The sequence below is a fragment of the Dendropsophus ebraccatus genome, chromosome 6 (assembly GCF_027789765.1).
Source record: "Dendropsophus ebraccatus isolate aDenEbr1 chromosome 6, aDenEbr1.pat, whole genome shotgun sequence".
Taxonomy (NCBI): Eukaryota; Metazoa; Chordata; class Amphibia; order Anura; family Hylidae; genus Dendropsophus; species Dendropsophus ebraccatus.
The window spans coordinates 19397680-19414006 of NC_091459.1; the positions used below are offsets into that span (position 1 = coordinate 19397680).

Here is a 16327-nt window from a genome sequence, read left to right on the forward strand (position 1 = left end):
GTTGATCGTTCGCAAAAAATTCGCAGATCATTCCGTGTAAACATTCTTTCAGCGATTTCACCTATGTGTGAGATAGGCTTAAACGATGGCAAAACGATCGCATAGCGAATTTTCCGTATGATGTATCGTTCCGTCTAAACGCTGATCGTTATAAAAAAAAACATCGTTCATTCAAAATCGTTAATAGTGCGACCTAGCGAATTGTCGCTCCGTGTAAAAGTACCATAAGGTGAAGATGAATAAAAAAAGTTAATATCAGGAGAGAAGGTGTGTTTAGTCAGTAGAGTTGTATAGCTGGGGAACCCAAACCTGCCCCTGGGAAAGAACTTGTACTGTTATTAGTCTTGCAGGAGTCCAAAATATATACAGTAGGTACTCCTGAGGAGGGAAAAGAGGAATGGAATTCTATTTGTCTGAAATATACAGAATGTGAGAGCAAACTACACCACCCCAGCTGCCATGACAATGGATCGCCTCCCGGCAATCTCATCCCACCAGTGATGTGTGACTGACGCTGCCAGTTTTGACAGCCGCATCTAACAGTTAAAGTGTCACTGTCGTGTTTTATTTTATTTTTTATTTTTTTGCAGAAGTCAATAGTCCATGTGATTTTAAGAAACTTTGTAATTGGGTTTATTAGGCAAATATGCCATTATCTGCATTCAAAGAGACTTTCCCCAGCCCCCCCCCCCCTTTCATCCACTGCTCATTATCAGGAAATGTGAACCACCTAGTGACCTCAGATACAGAAGTCAGTAGGGAGCTTTAGGCTTAAAAAAACAATTGGAATTGCCAGTAACCTGTAACACCTGTAACTATATAGAAACGGTAAGTAACATCAAAATGACAGCAGATGTGGACCCACCGTGCTACCGAACTGGTTTGGGCCACACCATGGAGTGGCTCTTGGTGCCAGTGTAGCGCATCATAGAACCCGCCAAATAAATGTAGTCAGCAAGGCATGTTGTCAATGAAAGTTGTGGTCAATCAGGTGCAATAAAGTTAATTGGTAGTCAATCAGGTGCAATAAAGTTAATTGGTAGTCAATCAGGTGCAATAAAGTTAATTGGTAGTCAATCAGGTGCAAGATCAGGGCAGCTTCAGATGGTCTGAGTTGGCAACAGAAGGCAGGGCAAGCAAGCAAGCATAACCTAAGTAGCTTGCACAGGTGATGGATAAGCAGATGAATAACAAACACAGGAATGCTAGTATCCAACAAAGCTCAGGCAAGGAGGAACAGGTGGAGTAACTGAATAGGAGCGGACAGAAAAGGATTTGTGGAGACACTCTGTCCCTTCAGATCACAGATGAGTGGGTGCACCCTAAAGGACAGAGAGAGCACTGCAGCAGTGGCTAGAAACCAGTGGCAAAGATCAAGAGGAACAAGAACACCAGCAGACCCTCGGCTAGGGAGGGGAGGGGGGGGGGGGACCAGGACAGCACTGCAGAAACTGTAAAAAGTTTTTCTGCAATTAAACCGCTCTGTTTAAAAAAGAAAAGGGGGTCTTGGTATGTGGAGACCATTATAAATAAACCAGTGGCTTCTTAAAGGGAATCTGTCACCTTGAAAATACTACCCAAGCTATCGGAACCATGTTATAGAGGAGAAGGAACTGAGGGGATTGATAGACAGTAGTGCCTTGGATTACGAGCATAATTCGTTCCGGGACCGTGCTTGTAATCCAAATCCACTTTTAAAGTGACTGTACCACCAGGCCCAGGCTGAAGCACTGGAGGCGGCCGACCCACCCCTAGTGGGAAGAAACTCCAGCCCCTTTATGACGTGACTCCATTAGAATCAATGGAACACTATCATAGAGGGGCGGGGGTTTCCTCCCACTAAGGGTGGGTCAGCCGCCTCCAGTGCTTCAGCCTGGGCCTGGTGGTACAGTCACTTTAACTAAAGCAAATTTTCCCATAAGGAATCATTAAAATGCAGATAATTGGTTTCACACCCCAAAAATAATGATTTTTTTTATTCTGAATAACATGTAAAACAAACATTTAGAAAGCTGTATAGTTCATATCATAAGTATAATATTAGTATAAGAGTATAGCCAATCAGCATGTGGTGTATAATGTATAGTAAGTGCATAGCAATGAAAAAACAGCAGCAGTTTGTAGATACAGGATGGAGTTGCAGATTCCCATAATGCAGTAGTGTAGTACAACAGGCTAGAATAGAGAAGCAGGGCTGCTGTCAGAGGTCTGTGTGGTCACATGACTGCAATGGGGAAGGGGTGTGTGTTCATCATGGACCAATCAGGAAGTGAGAATCACAGAGCTGTGCAGGAGGACAATGACAGAAACTTTTCTATACAGCAGTGTGAATGGCAGAGTGTAAGTGCAGGCACATTATAGCAGCAGTGTGTATAGCTGAGTGTAAGTGCAGGCACATTATAGCTGCAGTGTGTATAGCTGAGTGTAAGTGCAGGCACATTATAGCTGCAGTGTGTATAGCTGAGTGTGAGTGCAGGCACATTATAGCCGCAGTGTATATAGCTGAGTGTGAGTGCAGGCACATTATAGCCGCAGTGTGTATAGCTGAGTGTAAGTGCAGGCACATTATAGCTGCAGTGTGTATAGCTGAGTGTGAGTGCAGGCACATTATAGCAGCAGTGTGTATAGCTGAGTGTGAGTGTAGGCACATTATAGCAGCAGTGTGTAAGATTCTGTATAACTTGTAATTTATTTATTGTAATCTCTGATGTCTCTAGAATAAAGAGTCCAGTCCATTGAGTGACTCCGCCAACTGGACTCCTAAACAAAGAATGAGCAGGGATTTCAATCAACATGTAACAAGTTATACTGAATCTTTTCCCCAGGTGTTATATATCAATCTGCTCAGCTTTTCCTGCTCTATAACATGATGCTGATAGATTAGATAGCATTACTTTGGTGACAGGTTCCCTTTAAGCGGGTAGCACTGTATTTCCACCTGTAAGGGGGTGGGGGCAGCACTGAGAGCAGGGTGGGCACTAACACACAGCAGCAGACTAGCTGTCTATACTGGGACCATTACAGTGAATATGGCCGCTGCCAGTACACCACTACACCCCATTCATCCTCTGTGTGATTCTCCCACTGCTCCCAGTCACAGGGAAGCTGCCATGATACCACACTGAGCTGTGATTGGCTGCTGTGGGGAAACCAGGCAGTTCTAGTCCTCACACTCATCAATGTGAATGAGTCACATGGCAGCAGCTTCTATCCTGAAGAGCACGGGGGCTGCGGGACACGTCACACAGGTGAGGCCACGCCCACTCCACACCTGCTCAGACCGCGCTCCGCTGACTTACTACTGTCAAGTAGCCGGCAGCCAGAGAGGGGCGGGGTTTTCTCCGGATGGGGCGGGGTTTAGGTCGGGTGGATGACGTCAGCACGCCGGCCGAGCCTTGATTTGCCGACTGACGAGGCTATTGACGTCACGGTGTGAGGTTCCCGGAAGTGTCGTGTGTGACAGTGAGACAGGAGTGATCGCAGCCGGCCGTGTGCCCCGTCTCTCCCCGGTTCGCTGTGCTGTGTACGGGGAGCGCCTGTCTCTGCTGTGCCGGAGGTGCCGTACCCTGTATGCACCGAGACCGCCGCTGTCTGACCTCCGCCACACCTGTCACCTGTGTGTCCGTCCCCAGCCCGCAGACATGACCACACGATCCGAGAGGGAGAAGGCCCAGAAACTGAACGAGCAGCACCAGGCCATACTGTCCCGTATGCTGCGGGAGGAGGACAACAAGTACTGCGCGGACTGCGAGGCCAAGGGTAAGGGGGAGTACACGGGATGTGAGTGTATACTGTGTGTGTGTGTGTGTGTGTGTATGTACCCTGTGTGTCTATAGTGTGTGTGTATGTACCCTGTGTGTCTATACTGTGTGTGTGTGTATGTACCCTGTGTCTATACTGTGTGTGTGTGTATGTACCCTGTGTGTCTATACTGTGTGTGTGTGTATGTACCCTGTGTGTCTATACTGTGTGTGTGTGTATGTACCCTGTGTGTCTATACTGTGTGTGTGTGTATGTACCCTGTGTGTCTATACTGTGTGTGTGTGTACCCTGTGTGTCTATACTGTGTGTGTGTGTATGTACCCTGTGTGTCTATACTGTGTGTGTGTGTGTATGTACCCTGTGTGTCTATACTGTGTGTGTGTGTGTATGTACCCTGTGTGTCTATACTGTGTGTGTGTGTATGTACCCTGTGTGTCTATACTGTGTGTGTGTGTATGTACCCTGTGTGTCTATACTGTGTGTGTGTATGTACCCTGTGTGTCTATACTGTGTGTGTGTGTATGTACCCTGTGTGTCTATACTGTGTGTGTGTGTATGTACCCTGTGTGTCTATACTGTGTGTGTGTGTATGTACCCTGTGTGTCTATACTGTGTGTGTGTGTGTATGTACCCTGTGTGTATACTGTGTGTGTGTGTATGTACCCTGTGTGTGTATACTGTGTGTGTGTGTATGTACCCTGTGTGTCTATACTGTGTGTGTGTATGTACCCTGTGTGTCTATACTGTGTGTGTGTATGTACCCTGTGTGTCTATACTGTGTGTGTGTATGTACCCTGTGTGTCTATACTGTGTGTGTGTATGTACCCTGTGTGTCTATACTGTGTGTGTGTATGTACACTGTGTGTCTATACTGTGTGTGTGTATGTACCCTGTGTGTCTATACTGTGTGTGTGTATGTACCCTGTGTGTCTATACTGTGTGTGTGTATGTACCCTGTGTGTCTATACTGTGTGTGTGTATGTACCCTGTGTGTCTATACTGTGTGTGTGTATGTACCCTGTGTGTCTATACTGTGTGTGTGTATGTACCCTGTGTGTCTATACTGTGTGTGTGTATGTACCCTGTGTGTCTATACTGTGTGTGTGTATGTACCCTGTGTGTCTATACTGTGTGTGTGTATGTACCCTGTGTGTCTATACTGTGTGTGTGTATGTACCCTGTGTGTCTATACTGTGTGTGTGTATGTACCCTGTGTGTCTATACTGTGTGTGTGTATGTACCCTGTGTGTCTATTCTGTGTGTGTGTATGTACCCTGTGTGTCTATACTGTGTGTGTGTATGTACCCTGTGTGTCTATACTGTGTGTGTGTATGTACCCTGTGTGTCTATACTGTGTGTGTGTATGTACCCTGTGTGTCTATACTGTGTGTGTGTATGTACCCTGTGTGTCTATACTGTGTGTGTGTATGTACCCTGTGTGTCTATACTGTGTGTGTGTATGTACCCTGTGTGTCTATACTGTGTGTGTGTATGTACCCTGTGTGTCTATACTGTGTGTGTGTATGTACCCTGTGTGTCTATACTGTGTGTGTGTATGTACCCTGTGTGTCTATACTGTGTGTGTGTATGTACCCTGTGTGTCTATACTGTGTGTGTGTATGTACCCTGTGTGTCTATACTGTGTGTGTGTATGTACCCTGTGTGTCTATACTGTGTGTGTGTATGTACCCTGTGTGTCTATACTGTGTGTGTGTATGTACCCTGTGTGTCTATACTGTGTGTGTGTATGTACCCTGTGTGTCTATACTGTGTGTGTGTATGTACCCTGTGTGTCTATACTGTGTGTGTGTATGTACCCTGAGTGTCTATACTGTGTGTGTGTATGTACCCTGTGTGTCTATACTGTGTGTGTGTATGTACCCTGTGTGTCTATACTGTGTGTGTGTATGTACCCTGTGTGTCTATACTGTGTGTGTGTATGTACCCTGTGTGTCTATACTGTGTGTGTGTATGTACCCTGTGTGTATACTGTGTGTGTGTATGTACCCTGTGTGTATACTGTGTGTGTGTGTATGTACCCTGTGTGTATACTGTGTGTGTGTATGTACCCTGTGTGTATACTGTGTGTGTGTGTGTGTGTACCCTGTGTGTATACTGTGTGTGTGTGTATGTACCCTGTGTGTATACTGTGTGTGTGTGTGTGTGTATGTACCCTGTGTGTATACTGTGTGTGTGTGTATGTACCCTGTGTGTATACTGTGTGTGTGTGTATGTACCCTGTGTGTATACTGTGTGTGTGTGTGTATGTACCCTGTGTGTATACTGTGTGTGTGTGTGTGTATGTACCCTGTGTGTATACTGTGTGTGTGTGTGTGTATGTACCCTGTGTGTATACTGTGTGTGTGTGTGTGTATGTACCCTGTGTGTATACTGTGTGTGTGTGTGTGTATGTACCCTGTGTGTATACTGTGTGTGTGTGTGTGTGTGTATGTACCCTGTGTGTATACTGTGTGTGTGTGTGTGTACCCTGTGTGTATACTGTGTGTGTGTGTATGTACCCTGTGTGTATACTGTGTGTGTGTGTATGTACCCTGTGTGTATACTGTGTGTGTGTGTATGTACCCTGTGTGTATACTGTGTGTGTGTGTGTGTATGTACCCTGTGTGTATACTGTGTGTGTGTGTATGTACCCTGTGTGTATACTGTGTGTGTGTGTGTGTGTATGTACCCTGTGTGTATACTGTGTGTGTGTGTATGTACCCTGTGTGTATACTGTGTGTGTGTGTGTATGTACCCTGTGTGTATACTGTGTGTGTATGTACCCTGTGTGTATACTGTGTGTGTGTGTGTGTATGTACCCTGTGTGTATACTGTGTGTGTGTGTGTGTATGTACCCTGTGTGTATACTGTGTGTGTGTGTGTGTATGTACCCTGTGTGTATACTGTGTGTGTGTGTGTATGTACCCTGTGTGTATACTGTGTGTGTGTGTGTGTGTATGTACCCTGTGTGTATACTGTGTGTGTGTGTGTGTGTATGTACCCTGTGTGTATACTGTGTGTGTATACTCTCCCGTATGCTGCGGGAGGAGGACAAGTACTGCGCGGACTGCAAGGCGAAGGGTAAGGGGGAGTACATGGGATGTGAGTGTATACTGTGTGTGCATGTACCCTGTGTGTATACTGTGTGTATACTGGATGTGTATACTGTCCTGTATGCTGCAAGAGGAGGACAACAAGTACTGCGCAGACTGCAAGGCGAAGGGTAAGGGGGAGTACACGGGATGTGAGTGTATACTGTATGTGTATATACTTCCTGTGTGTACCATGGATGTGTGTATACTGTATATGTGTCCCCGGATGTGTGTATACTGTCCCGTATGCTGCGGCAGGAGGACAACAAGTACTGCGCTGACTGCGAAGCTGAGGGGAAGTGGGAGTACCCGGGATGTGTGTATACTGTATGTGAGTACCCTGGATGTGTGTATACTGTATGTGAGTACCCTGGATGTGTGTATACTGTATGTCAGTACCTTGGATGTGTGTATACTGTATGTGAGTACCTTGTATGTGTGTGTCACTGTATGTCAGTACCTTGGATGTGTGTATACTGTATGTGTGTCCCCTGGATGTGTGTATACTATGTATACTTTGTATTTGTGTCCCCTGGATGTACTTTGTATGTGAGCATACTGTATGTGAGTCCCCTGGGATGTGTGTATACTGTGTGTGTGTACCCTGTATGTGAGTATACTGTATGTACTTTGTATGTGAGTATACTGTATGTACCCTGCCCCCATACCCTGACAGTGTACTCTGCTGAAGAATGCCATCTGTCATCAGTGCTGCATCCTTTGTATTATGATGGGTTATGACGTCACTGATAATAATTATAATGTCTAGTTATAGGTGCGTGGTCACCTGACTCATTGATGAGGCCTAAGCTATTGGAATGTATTATTATTGGGGACATTGGTGAGTGATGACTGTGACCTTCTCCTTATGGGTCAGTATCATTCTATTCTGATCACAGCTGATGGTCAGGAGATATTGCGGCGGACATAAGACATTATATAGAGCTCCTTTAAGTACATGGGAGACCATGGATGTTAAACTCAGGCCCTCCTGTTGTTGCAAAACTACTGTTACATCTTGTGGCTGAAGACACTAGGGTGATAGTTGCTGCCCATGGTGAGAAGAACAATTCCTTCCATACTTGTTATTATCTATTCAGTCTCCTTCCTCCAGTTCTGAGCGGCTGCTTTCTGCTGAAGACACAAGAATCTGTGTGAGCTTTTCTCTGTCCCCCCTCCTCCCTCCTACCTTCTGAGACAGCGGAGTCCCTGACTGGCTTTATCTGCAACATTGTAGCTTCTTTGTAATGCCAGGAGGGTTATTCTGAGGTCAAGTTGCTGATGAACTCACTGTGATTAACACTCCCAGCATTATAAAGAAGCTAAAATGTTGCAGATAAAGCCAGTCAGCTGTCTCTGAAGGGAAGGGGGACAGAGAGAGAGAGGCTCACATACAGATTTTTGTGTCTTAAGCAGAAAGCAGCAGACCGAATAGAGAATAACAAGTGTGGAAGGAAGTGTTAGTCTCACCATGGGCAACATATAAAAAGTTATGTTTGAGTGGAATACCCCTTAGAAATCCCCCTTTAGAGGATCTGCTGCCAATGTTGGTGCCAGTTACCACCTTCAGATAGGTCAGAGATGGTAAGGTGGCACAATGAGTTAGGAACCTTCAGTGTGTAATGGTGAAGCTCTATCTACATAACACATTGGAGGAGATTTATAAAACATGGCGTAAAGTGAGACTGGCTCAGTTGCCCCTAGCAACCAATCAGATTCCACCTTTCATTTTCCAAAGAGTCTGTGAGGAATAAAAGGAGGAATCTGATTGGTTGCTAGGGGCAACTGAGCCAGTCTCACTTTACGCCATGTTTTATAAATCTCCCCCATTGTCTTGAATATCATGGACATTTGCTTTTAGAGCAGGGATGGGGAACCTTCGGCCCTCCAGCTGTTGCAAAACTACAATTCCCATCATGCCTGGACAGCCGAAGCTTTAGCTTCGGCTGTCCAGGCATGATGGGAATTGTAGTTTTGCAACAGCTGGAGGGCCGAAGGTTCCCCATCCCTGATTTCGAGGCTCGCACATGAAAATACCTGCACATTTACTCATTTTATGAGGTGATGAATAGTTTATCCCAGTTAGTTCTTGGCCCTGACTACTGGCTCCTGACCTGAGGCCTCTTGGTGTAGGCCGCAGTAGTCTCATGGCGGTGTCTATGTGCTTGCAGGAAGCTGATAATGCTCCTCGTTCCTATGGGAATTATGTGAGGTAAAAATAGGCTGCCAGCAGATTAGCCGAACATTATAGAAATGAAATTACATGTACCATTCCCGGGCTTCTAGCTCCTTATATCCTTCAGTTTCCACATGGCCGTATCTGCTGCGTGTGTATGGAGGCTCTGTGCCTAGTATTGTGTGGTTTATGGATAGTCTGATAGCTATTGTATATAGGCATTGTCTGCCACAATTACCTCTTTGATTCTTAGGGCCCTATTCCACAGGACGATTATCGTTCAGATTATCGTTAAATCGTTCGAATCTAAACGATAATCGTTCGGTTGAAATACAGCTAACGATTAACGACCGAACGAGAAATCGTTGATCGCTTTATAAGACCCGGACCTATTTTTATCGTTGCTTGTTCGCATTGAATAAGACATCGTTCGGTGGTTCGCAGTAGATACGAACGCAATAGCGAAGAAAAAACGATCGCAAATACGTTCATGAGTAACGATAATCGTTCTATGGAAATGTGTGAACGTTTTCAGGTCTTTCGCAATTGCGGTCGTTTGAGATCGTTAATCGTTAACGATTATGCGAACGATAATCGTCCGGTGGAATAGGGCCCTTATTCTATTCATGTCTATGGCAGTTTTTCAGAACCAAATAGAAAGTTCTAGAGTGGTAAACTCCGCAGCCTGCAGTGTTGTGTACCAGCCCTGGGGCCAGAGGTCACCGGACATCTGACATTTGCCCCATACGGTGTTTGCACAGTTCGGCTGCTTTCTCACAGTACTGGAATCTGCTAGGGACTTAGTTGCAGGGTTTTCTAACTACAATGGGCAAAGTCCCCAATAATTTATTGTTATGGATTCTAGACCCCAAGGGCTGCATGATATGCCATGGATTTCTACCCTGTGGATAAGCACCCAGCACTGTATTAGGCTGGGTTCACACTTCATTTTTTTTCCATACGTTTTTCATTCTTATTTTTATTTTATTTTTTTGCAAAAAACGGATGAAGAAAAAAAAATGGGTTGCAAAAACGTAGTGTGAACCCAGCCTAAGGGGCTGTCACAGAGGACGGAAGCTGGTTCACCTGTGTGTACACTGTGCAGGTTTCTTGTGCATTTGCTACTGTAAATATAACTGCGTGTGTGTAAATTTAGACAAAAAGCAATGTATTTAAAAGGGAAGTCCGTTGCCGGGCCATAAAATTATTTTAGTCTGTGGGTAGGGAAACGTAAAAAGGAAGTCATATTCACCTGTCTAAATACACTGCTTTTTGCTTGTTTATAAAGTCCGGTGCTGGGCCATAAAGTTATTTCAGGCTGGTGGTGGAGGAACATAAAAAAGAGCTCATACTTGCCTGTCCTGGTGCCCGCGCAGTCCCGCTTCTGCACCCCAGCCGGCTGTCTTCTTAGCTCCCCTCCAGCTGCGTCATGACCCGGTTGAGGCTTGCCTCAGTGGCTGGAGTGGGACACTACAGCAGTCACTGATTGGTTCAGCGGGCTAGATTCCACCTGTTTATGATGTTCATAGAGTCATGACATGGCTGGGAGCAGAGGATACATGGTGTGGTACAGGAGTGCGGGTATGGGGACAGGTGATGTTGTTGTGTTTTTTTTTTTTTTTAATTTCCACCCACTTCCTGCCCATAAGGATCTAAAACCAAAGGCCCCCCACGCCTAAGCAGAAGCCTAGCCTAAACCCCAGTGTCGTGTATTTATCAGTCATGTATTTGGAAGTAGCAGGTTTTGCTGCAGATCCATTATGGTCCAGCAGCAATATCTACAACCCTGCAGATCTAGCGGGCAATTTCTCTCACCCTAGTCAATAAGGAAAATTTGCAGTAAATCCAAAATCTGCTTCTTCTCGCTTTAGGCCATTAAGTCTTAGAGTATGTTAGAGAAGCATCCAGCGTGCACACAAGCTTACCGCCGCATGACGCCAGACAACATGTGACTAGGCTTGAACTTGGGCTTTTCCGACCCAAGCAAAGATTATGAGCACTACACAAGAAAACCATGATTCAGAATCTGGAGGGTTCGAAACGCGTCGATGTTTTAATGTGAATGCGCAATGAAAATTTGGGTTGTTTTAGAGCTGAAGAGAATCAGTTCTTTCTTTCTCTAAAAAGCTGGTTTGTATCCTCGTATAAGAAGACCGTGTCCTATTAGCAGGACGGGGGAGCAAAGGACCCTTTTGGCTTCCATTGGGCGAATACCACACTGATGCGTTTGGTGTGTAGCCCCTGGCCTACATGTGATGTGAATAACCAACACTGGACATAAGGAATCTGCTGCTGCTGTTTACTGATCTCTCTTGGACATTATAGAAAGCGTTGATGGAGAAGGGTTGGTTTGAACTCTGTTATAGCTGCATGTGCAGCACATAGGAATAGCCCTAAGCCATAGAATAGTATTGTGAGTGTCTGCTGACAGGAGGTCATGTGTTCTGCTGATGGTACATGGACCATTGAGGACCCTTATAGACCGAGCTGATTCTGTATAGTAAGTGAGCTGTCTGGGTGATGTGTATAAATACACTAGAACAAAGACAGTATGTATCAGCTCCACCGGTATGTATACATAAATATAAATAGTATAAATGCACACCATTGTTAAAGTTTTAACACCAAGCAGGAAAAATAATACAATGATGGAAATTAAATGGCTTCTAGACATATCAATGATAAAACGACGCAACGAAGTATAAAAAAAAAAAAACCTTCAAAATTTAGTCCCAGATTTATCAAAGGGTGTAAAATATTCACCGATGTAAACTGCCCACAGCGACCAATCACAGCTCCGCTTTCATGTTACCAGATCTGAAGCCTGAGCTGTGATTGGTTGTTGTGGGCAGGTTACACGCTTTAGGAAATCGGTTTGCAGTTATATCGGTTATGGGTGACATGCACAGAGATGCCCCCTGGGACACACCATGGCACGGTATTACTGGTGGTCTGAGGAACGCTCCGCCATGCTGCATGCAATTGGCTATCCAAGACATCAAGGTTTGCTTCTGGCAGTTGCAGAACAATGATATCCCGGACTCAATGGCAAAAAAGACGGTGCTTAGGCCTTGCTGGCTGCTCGTATTGGCAGGAGCAATATGTGCCCTGGTGGTATTGTGTAAAGAACTGCTCCTTGGACACTTCTACAACCAAAATACTGAGTTGTAAATGTTCCTTGAATGAAGACTAGTGGGGTCCAGCTGCTGTACATTATACCACCCTGGAGTAGGACTGGTGTGATGCTTCCTCCTCAACTCTGAATAATAAGTATATTGTGTAGATAGTGTTAGCAGTAGATTGGACTAAGGACCATGTGTGCAACGCCATGAGTAGTCCTTCACAAGGGAACGTCACACTGATCCAACTCCCAGGACTGGTGAGAGGTGGCCTATGTACAGTAGGGTGGACCCCTCTAGTCTTCATTCCAGGTACACTAACAGCACAGCTTTCCGTCGATTCGATAATGGAATCAGTGGTTTGGATATTTCTCCGAAGACTCCTGGGAGCTGTTTGTGAACATGACACAAGGCTGCGTGTTACATGTGCTGATGTGAGTATCCAGCATGGCATTAAAGGGGGTTATCCAGCGCTACAAAAACATGGCCACTTTCCCCCTACTGTTGTCTCCAGTTTGGGTGGGGTTTTGAAACTCAGTTCCATTGAAGTAAATGGAGCTTAATTGCAAACCGCACCTGAACTGGAGACAACAGTAGAGGGAAAAGTGGCCATGTTTTTGTAGCGCTGGATAACCCCTTTAACATGCTACCTTCGCCTAAAGCCGGGAAAGAGTTTCATCCCACAGGTTTCTGGGGGTCTGATGTTGTGGCACAGTGCACTGCAGTCATGAGGTCCGTTAAGCATACTGGGGGACATGTATCATCCGGCGTACGGATGATTTTCGGCAGAAAGTGCCGATTTGCACATTTTTTTTATTCGCAAATGGCCGATTTGCGAATAAAATATTCGCAAATCTGCACTTTTTGCCGAGTACGCCGGGGGCGGGGAGGATGTGTGAAGGGGGCGGAACGGAGGACACGGTCTCAGAGTCCGCGTGATTCACCATCCGTTCCGCCAAAAGATACGCCGAAAACCTACTCCAGTCCTCAGCTGGCGTAGGTTTTCAGCGGTGCGCACCAGAGCGCACGGGATTTATGTAGGGGCAGTCCGCCTCTACATAAATCCCCGTAGCGCCGGAGATGCAGGGACATTTATAAGTCCGGCGTAAAAAACGTCGGACTTAACAAATGTCCCCCACTGTCTTTTTATGTCGTCCCTTCCCCCCCCCCCCCACCGCCACCACCCCTGCTTAAATTGATTCCTCCCCACCCCCCTTGCCAGACTTCTCCTTTAAAAATCTCAATGATGGTATGCCAAGGCACAGAAGTATGACTGAGAGTGTCATACCGATACTGAATAAATTGAGATGTTTAATAATCATCACTTGTGTTTCACCAACACGTCAGTCGATCCTATGATTTCCGTTACTCTATGACTTCTGCTTGTTGGTGTTGGGATTTTGTTGAGTGATTTATTGATCATTTTAATGTTGCATAGTAGTGATTAATAACTCTTGCTTCGTATTGGTGTTTGGAATGTACTGTGAGTCCTGCGCAGCCTGGTTACCAGACGTCTGTAGAACCTGTTTGTCAAGATGTCTATTTGTCTTCAGTAACAGGGATTTAAAAAATGTGCTGGGGTGTCCGAGTCCTTATTTATTGGCCTCACATGTGTCAGCTGGATATGCTGCTTTGTGGCCGATCATTGTCTAATGGTGGCTTTACACGGAATGATGTATCGTTCGAATTTGCACGATAACGGTCGAATTGAACGATAATCGTATCTGTAAACGCAGCGAACGATCAAGCGACGAGCGAGAAATTGTTCATTTTGATCTTTCAACAAGTTCTCAAATCGTCTATCGTTCAGTGTAAACAGTCTTTCAACGATTTCCCCTATGTGTGAGATAGGCTTAAGCGATCGCAAAACGAATATTCCGTACGATGTATCGTTCCGTGTAAACGCCGATCGTTATAAAAAAAAAAAAATCGTTCATTCAAAATCGTTAATCGTGCGATTGGCCGAATTATCGCTCCGTGTAAAACCACCATTACATGTATTGGGTATACAGAGCAATATAGAAGAAGTACAGTGTGTTATATGAGCTGTAAAGTAATCGCATGCTTATGGAAAAATAGCACTTTCATGACTCTGGTAAGGCAGCAACTAAAAGGGCAAAATAAATCCCTATCCTCAAGGCTCCAAAATACCTGATTCTTTAAAAAGTTAAAAGGGCAATGGTGGGAAAAAAAAAAAATTGCCCAAAAAACAATTTACACACTTACCCTTCTCACTACTGGGTCAGTCTTCATTTGAATTTCCCGACTTTTGTGTGTCCCCAGAGCTCTCTTCGGTGGCTTTTCTTATTTTATTATTTTATTCTCTTCGCTTCTTCCTGGTTCATTGGCTGGGAGCGTCAGATGATTGACAGCTTGCTCAGCCAACCGGAGTCATCTGACAAAGATGTAGATGGGACTGGCCTAACTAATGCTAAGTTTACACGAAACGATAATTGGCCCGATCGTATGATTATACGATCGTATGATTAACGATTAACAATTTTTTTTTTTATAACGATCAGCGTTTAGACGGTACGATATATCGTACGGACAAATCGTTTTGCGATTCGTTTTAAGATCGCGCGCCCACAGAACGACCCCCCCCCCCCCCAGCCCCCCCCTGCTCGCAGCCCGGCCACTGCTCATCCGCAGCCCGGCCCCACGGTCAACCGCAGCCCTCTGCGCCGCTCTGATCACCACCCCCGCCGCCACTCCGATCGCCCCGGCCACGAGCATACCTTACCTGCTCCGCGTAGCAGGAGTTCGAAATCCCCGGCTCCCCTCTTTAGTGCATTGATTGAGCAGGGAATTTCCTACGGCTCCTCTTTAGCCAATCAGTGCTCCTCTTCAGCACTGATTGGCTGAAGAGGAGCCATTTGAAATTCCCGGCTCCCCTCTTCAGCCAATCAATGCACTGAAGAGGGGAGTCGGGGATTTCGAACACCTGCTACGCAGAGCAGGTAAGGTAAGCTCGTGGTGGGGGTGGAGACCAGAGCGACGGTGGCGATCGAGCCGGCGCAGGGGGCTGCGGATGAGCGGGGGGGCAGGGCTGCGGGCGGCCGGCAGCCAGACTTTCGCGCGACGACTGTTTACACAGAATGATCGTCGAATTTTTTGCGAACAACGATTTAACAACAAGTTAAAAGATCAAAATGAACGATTTTTCGCTTGTTCGCTGCGTTTACACGTACGATTATCGTTTGAATTCGATCGTTATCGTGCAAATTCGCACGATAATCGTTTCGTGTAAACGCATCATTAAGCCCCTATTACTCGGGCCGACTGAGAGGAGCAAACGAGTGCTATTAGAGCTCGTTTGCTCCTCGTTCCCCGCTCGCTGCCGCTGGGGGGGCTGCCCGGGTGATTGATAGATCGTCCAGGCAGCCCATAGCGACGGTAGCAGATCATTGCTGTATGAGTCATGTGTAGAGATGAGCAAACCGGGTTCGAGTCCATCTGAACCCGAACTTTCGGTATTTGATTAGCGGTGGCTGCTGAAGTTGGATAAAGCTCTAAGGTCTGGAAAACATGGATACAGCCAATGACTATATCCATGTTTTCCACATAGCCTAAGGATTTTTTTTTAAGTAGACTAATCTAACCTGCTGATATGTCCCTACTGCACAGGAGACACAAAGGAGGAAAGTACAGTATGTCTCTTACCTTCCTCCTCGGTGCCGTTTCAGTGCAGTTGCTTGTGTGCTTCACAGTCTGTTGACACTATTGGGAGCACTGCCCTCCTCCATAGCGCCAATCTATTATCATTAGAAAGGGGTGTATCGGGCAGTGCTCCTAATGGTCTCACCAGACTGTGAAGCGCACGACTAACTGCATCGGAACGGCTCAGAGGAGGAAGGTAAGAGACATATCTTCCTCCTTGGCGTCTCCTGTGCAATAGGGACATAGCAGCAGGTTAGATTCATCTAACCTGCTGATAGTTCCCCTTTAATGTCTCTGTCATAGAGACATGACAATAGTTCAGGGTCTCTGGGTGTTGAGACCTCCAACCGAGCACTTCTCTCCTTGTCTCAATGCAGCATGTTATCCAAGTGTGGCATTATAACCGTCCCCCTCTGTTACAGTGGGGTCCCTGCTCTCTATCGCAGTCAGGCATCCACAGCACACGTTGGGCCCCACTCCTTCCCATGCATCGGAATCTTATATGTGACGGTGTGGGG

At 46.0% G+C, this 16327-nt stretch overlaps 1 protein-coding gene across 4 annotated transcripts in view; it reads left to right on the forward strand.

Moving 5' to 3' along the window:
- The first annotated feature begins 3407 nt into the window (after positions 1-3407).
- SMAP1 (small ArfGAP 1) overlaps positions 3408-16327 on the forward strand; it is a 161074-nt gene continuing 148154 nt past the window's right edge. For 3 of the 4 annotated variants that reach the window (XM_069974595.1, XM_069974596.1, XM_069974597.1), the window contains exon 1: positions 3602-3759. In XM_069974595.1, coding sequence (XP_069830696.1) covers positions 3642-3759 — 118 coding nt within the window. In that variant the 5' untranslated portion in view covers positions 3602-3641. Of the gene's footprint in view, positions 3760-16327 lie in introns of all 4 variants that reach the window. The other variant, XM_069974598.1, reaches the window with a different exon arrangement.